This window comes from Monodelphis domestica, chromosome 4 (assembly GCF_027887165.1).
Source record: "Monodelphis domestica isolate mMonDom1 chromosome 4, mMonDom1.pri, whole genome shotgun sequence".
Lineage (NCBI taxonomy): Eukaryota > Metazoa > Chordata > Mammalia > Didelphimorphia > Didelphidae > Monodelphis > Monodelphis domestica.
Window position 1 is genome coordinate 433,796,988 of NC_077230.1, and position 4,104 is coordinate 433,801,091.

Below are 4,104 nucleotides of genomic sequence, written 5' to 3' on the forward strand. Positions count from 1 at the left end.
TCTGAAATTTCTCATACCATGGGACTTATGGCAAAATATAATCGACACAGTACTCCCCCTTGGGATTTTGATTGTTAAAGCCGTAATAGTGTCTTTCCTTAAAAAAACCCACTTCTCAGTCAAACCAACCGAATGTTCCTTCTACTACTCAACAAAATGCAGAACTAAATCCTCGGCTTGAGCTTATAGAGGAAAGTCAGGGAGAGATTGAAGCTTTCATAAGAAACATTAAAAGAGAGTTAAGAACATTATCAGAATAATCTCTGTCCCAACTTGCTCTGGACATTAACCCTCCTAGCCAACCCACTGCTCCTTCTGCTAACTCTACCTTAGAACCCTCTGCTCTTGACCAACCCACCCCACCCCCTGCCACAAGGGCCTCAGAAAACCCTACTTCTAACCAACTCACTCCTCCCACTGCTCATGCTTCTGACCTCACACCCTCAACTCTAAGTACACACCCCACCCATGCTTCCAACCCTACACAATCCACTCTAAGTTCACACCCTACCCATACTTCTGATCCTAATGCCTCCACTTCACACCTTACTGATTCCTCCAATCCTAATACCTCTGTATCCTTTCACACTTCTCCCTTGGCTCCTCCTTCCCACCCTGCCCAATTCAATTCTCAGATCCTTCCTACCTCTGATCTTTCTGGCACTATGGGACAACAACAAACCCTCTCCCTTAGTGGGCCCGAATGTTCTATTTCTCCTACTTAGCCCACTGAGAATGGAGCTAGAAGCCTAGAAACAGGAGTACCAAATAATTCACATAGGTTATTTCCTTTAAGGGAAGTACCCACTTTTAATAAGAATGGAAACTTGGTATCTATAAGACATCATTCACCTTTTAGCCCTGAGGACTTAAATAAATTGAAGGAAGATATGCCATCATTTGAGGAAGAACCAATATTAATGATAAAAAAAAAATTAGAGAACATATTCAGAACTTTTGACCCCACTTGGATGGATGTTGAGAATTTATTAGAAGCATTTTTGACAAAGAGAGAGAAAAATAATATCATTTCTCTGGCTAATCAAAAACGAGGTAAAAAAGGACATTAATGGCCAACTGAAGATCCACATTGGAACCCCAATGTTGAACTAGATCACACAAAACTAAACCAGGCCAGAGAAGCATTACTGACAGCCATGAGAGCTTGCTCTGATAGACCTGGAAAATGGTCAAAATTTGAAAGAACCCGACAAGATATTGATGAAACACCCTTCCAGTTAATGGACAGACTTATTGACGTAGGGAATATATATATGGACCTTGATTCATCCGGAGAAAGAGACATTAGACAAATACATAGGCAATTCGTTGAGAATTGTTGTTCAGTGGTAAAAAACTACTTTAAAACTGGCTGTCCTAATTGGGACTCTATGGACCTTGAAGAGTTGAGGAGAGTAGCAACCTATGTTTATAAAGGTTGTGTAAAAAGACCTGAGGAAGGCAATACGTTAGTGGAAGATTTAAAGAAAGAAATTGAAATGTTAAAGAGACAATTGAAAAATAAGGGAGAGACCCTAGCCCCTTTGCGGGAATTCACAAATAAATCAGTAACCTGCCACTTCTGTGAGAAGAAGGGCCACAAAATGATGGAATGTAGAACCTTCCTTAAGATGATTGGAAGGAATACACAGTTTAATATGTAGCATTCCAAGCATATTCACATCGATGAAATTTAAATGATTATATGATTACGGTGTCTTTAGACACAAGGTAATACTCTGATATTTGTGAGTGGAATCTTGACCTGGTCCCATGGCTGTTGCCTAAGACAAACTCATGAACATTTTGGCTCAGAGTCGAAAGCGCAGGTGGAAATCTACACGCCCATCAAGGTGTCACCTTCACCTCACCATCCAATCTGAATTATCTATGCTTTGTATCGTGATTGCTATGTGCTTGCAAGTGCTACCCACTTACATCCTGCAATAAAAACAGAAGGCGGACCCATGAATTTTCTCTTGGATCTTCACTCTGCTCTAGGAACCTCTCCCTCTCTTTCTCTTTCTCTTTCTCTTTCTCTCTCTCGTAAACCTTCTCCTCTCTCTGGAGGCTCTAGCCCCTCTGGGCTTACATTCTCTGCCTTAATCTCTTCCTCTACCTCGTGTTCCATTGACTCTCCTATTTTCCTTCCAAGGAGAATATCATAGGGGTTTGCCTGCCCTATTTAAACACTGATTTGTCTGTCATTCTTCACCCTGGTTCTCAGATTCCCTGCCTCTCCTCGGGTCCCTACCAAAAAGGAGAACCCCTTCCCTTGTGGCCCCTGCCGGTTGGGGAACCCCACAGGGGGGCATGGGTGCGGCGGGCGGCCCCCCGGTGGAAGGAGACCCCAACCCAGCAGGGAGGGACAGCAAGGATCCCTCCCTCAGCCTCAGGATGGTTCTAGACTTTTACCTCCTGCCTCAGTGGCACCCCGCCCCCCCCAGGGGGAAAGCCATAAAGGGGGAGGGGAGGGGGCTCCCGCAGCCGCCCCCCCTGGCTCTCAGGGAGGCCGCCCCGCCTCATCTTTCTCATGGTGCTATAGCTCCGGTGCCTCCCGGGGAGTGAGGGGAGCGGGGGCCAGCACAGCCAGCCGGGGCCCTCGGCCTCCCCACCCCGGTCCAAGGGATTGCGGACACTGGGTGACGGGCAGTTTGCAACTAGTTTTTTAATAAAAGTCTTCTTGTTAAGTCTGCCGGCTGCGAGGATTTTTCGGGGGGCCCCTCAGATCTTCCCGGGGAACGTCCCCTCCCGGATCTGGTCGGTCCAGCGCTGCACCTGCGGGGAGGCAGGCAGGGACTGAGGCAGGTGGCCCTCCAGAACCTGGGCCCGCCCCTCCGCAGCCCCGCCCCTTCCCCCTGCTCACCCAGCTGAGCGGGCACAGGGAGTGGTAGACCTTGCGGTAGTAGTCGCAGGGGCTCGAGTCCTTGCCCCGCCTCTTCATGATCTTGGTACAGCGGTGAAAGTCTGGGAGGAGGCGCCGGGGTCACGCCGGGGTCACGCCGCGTAGCCCCGCCCCCGCCTCCCCTGCGGCGGGCTCCGACCCCCGCTGTCCCCCCACCAACCTAGGAAGTTCTGGTAGCAGTTGCGGGTCTGGTTCTGGTTGGGAAAGCGAGGGTCGAAGGGCGGGGTCGAATAGTTGCTCATCGCGCTCTCTCGATCCTGGGAGGAGGCAGAGACCGCCGGTAGCCTGGCAACCCCGCCCCTAAAGGCAGCCCCGCCCACCCCTAACCGCCGTCCCTCCCCTGGACGGCTCCACCCCGAACGGCGGGCCGGGACCCTCCCCGGGACCTCCCCCCGGCAGCTCCACCTCTCGGGGGTCCGCGCTTCCCTCCCCGCCCCCCATGGGCAGCCTCACCTGGTACCCGCACCCGCGCTGTCCCACCAACAGCCCTGGTGCCCAAGGAGGAAATGCGGCCCCTGGCGGCCCCGGGGCCGGAGGTATTCCTCGATTGGCTCTGCCCGCGGCCGTCCCGCCAATGGGATCCCACCACACGCGGGGAACTTTCTAGAACTGTGGCCTCCCCTGCCGCCCCCTTTAGGCAGGCGCACCCCGAGGCAGCGGTGCCCAGCCCGGGCGGCCACCTCACCGGGAGTCTTCCCGTCGGTGCTTTGAGACCTCTAGGTAGGAGGGACTCCATTCCAATCCCAGCCAGAAAGGGAGAGCCCCCGCGATTCGGGGAGGCCTGGGCCCTTGAGCCCCCGCAGCGGGTGCCGCCCCTCTTCTGCGGCCGCCCGCCTCTGTGGCTAAGTGCCCGGGCCGCTCTCAGGGCGGCCAGCTCCCCTGGCCTTTCCTCCGCCGCATCCCGCCCCCCCCCACCTCTGCACCCCCCTTCTCCTGGTTTCCATGGCAACGCCCTCCGTCCTCGCCCCCCCCCCTTGATATTCTCAGGGTCTTTGGCTTCATCTTCAGCCGCTATTCCAGATGGACGTGGTCAGGCCCGAACCTCTGAAACTCTCCTCCGTGCCCCTCCCTCTCTCCATCCCTTCCCCGTTCCTGTGGCTCCCCCCGGGGGCTATCTTCTCTGCCCACTCGCTCCAGCCGTCCCAGGGACTTCTCTGGCTTCCAGGTCTCTGGGTTCAAGAGAGAACCTGCCCCCTCCC

The 4,104-nt window shown here is 53.7% G+C and overlaps 1 protein-coding gene across 1 annotated transcript; it reads right to left on the bottom strand.

Moving 5' to 3' along the window:
• Positions 1–2,643: 2,643 nt before the first annotated feature.
• On the bottom strand, positions 2,644–3,809 carry LOC100023062 (cytochrome c oxidase subunit 6B2-like). Its single transcript, XM_056825737.1, has 4 exons — positions 3,591–3,809; positions 3,066–3,162; positions 2,867–2,967; positions 2,644–2,778 (listed from the first exon to the last, which is right to left on the bottom strand). The coding sequence occupies exons 1-4, from the start codon at positions 3,639–3,641 to the stop codon at positions 2,725–2,727; spliced, it is 303 nt and encodes a 100-aa protein (XP_056681715.1). The 5' UTR covers positions 3,642–3,809; the 3' UTR covers positions 2,644–2,724.
• Positions 3,810–4,104: the final 295 nt, after the last annotated feature.

Coding starts and splice junctions, on each gene's coding strand:
- LOC100023062 (XM_056825737.1), bottom strand. CDS start 3,641: ATGGAGTCCCTCCTACCTAGAGGTCTCAAAGCACCGACGGGAAGACTC. Junction 3,163..3,590: donor CACCGACGGGAAGACTCCCG/GTGAGGTGGCCG, acceptor GCCTCCTCCCAG/GATCGAGAGAGCGCGATGAG. Junction 2,779..2,866: donor CCCTGTGCCCGCTCAGCTGG/GTGAGCAGGGGG, acceptor GCCTCCCCGCAG/GTGCAGCGCTGGACCGACCA.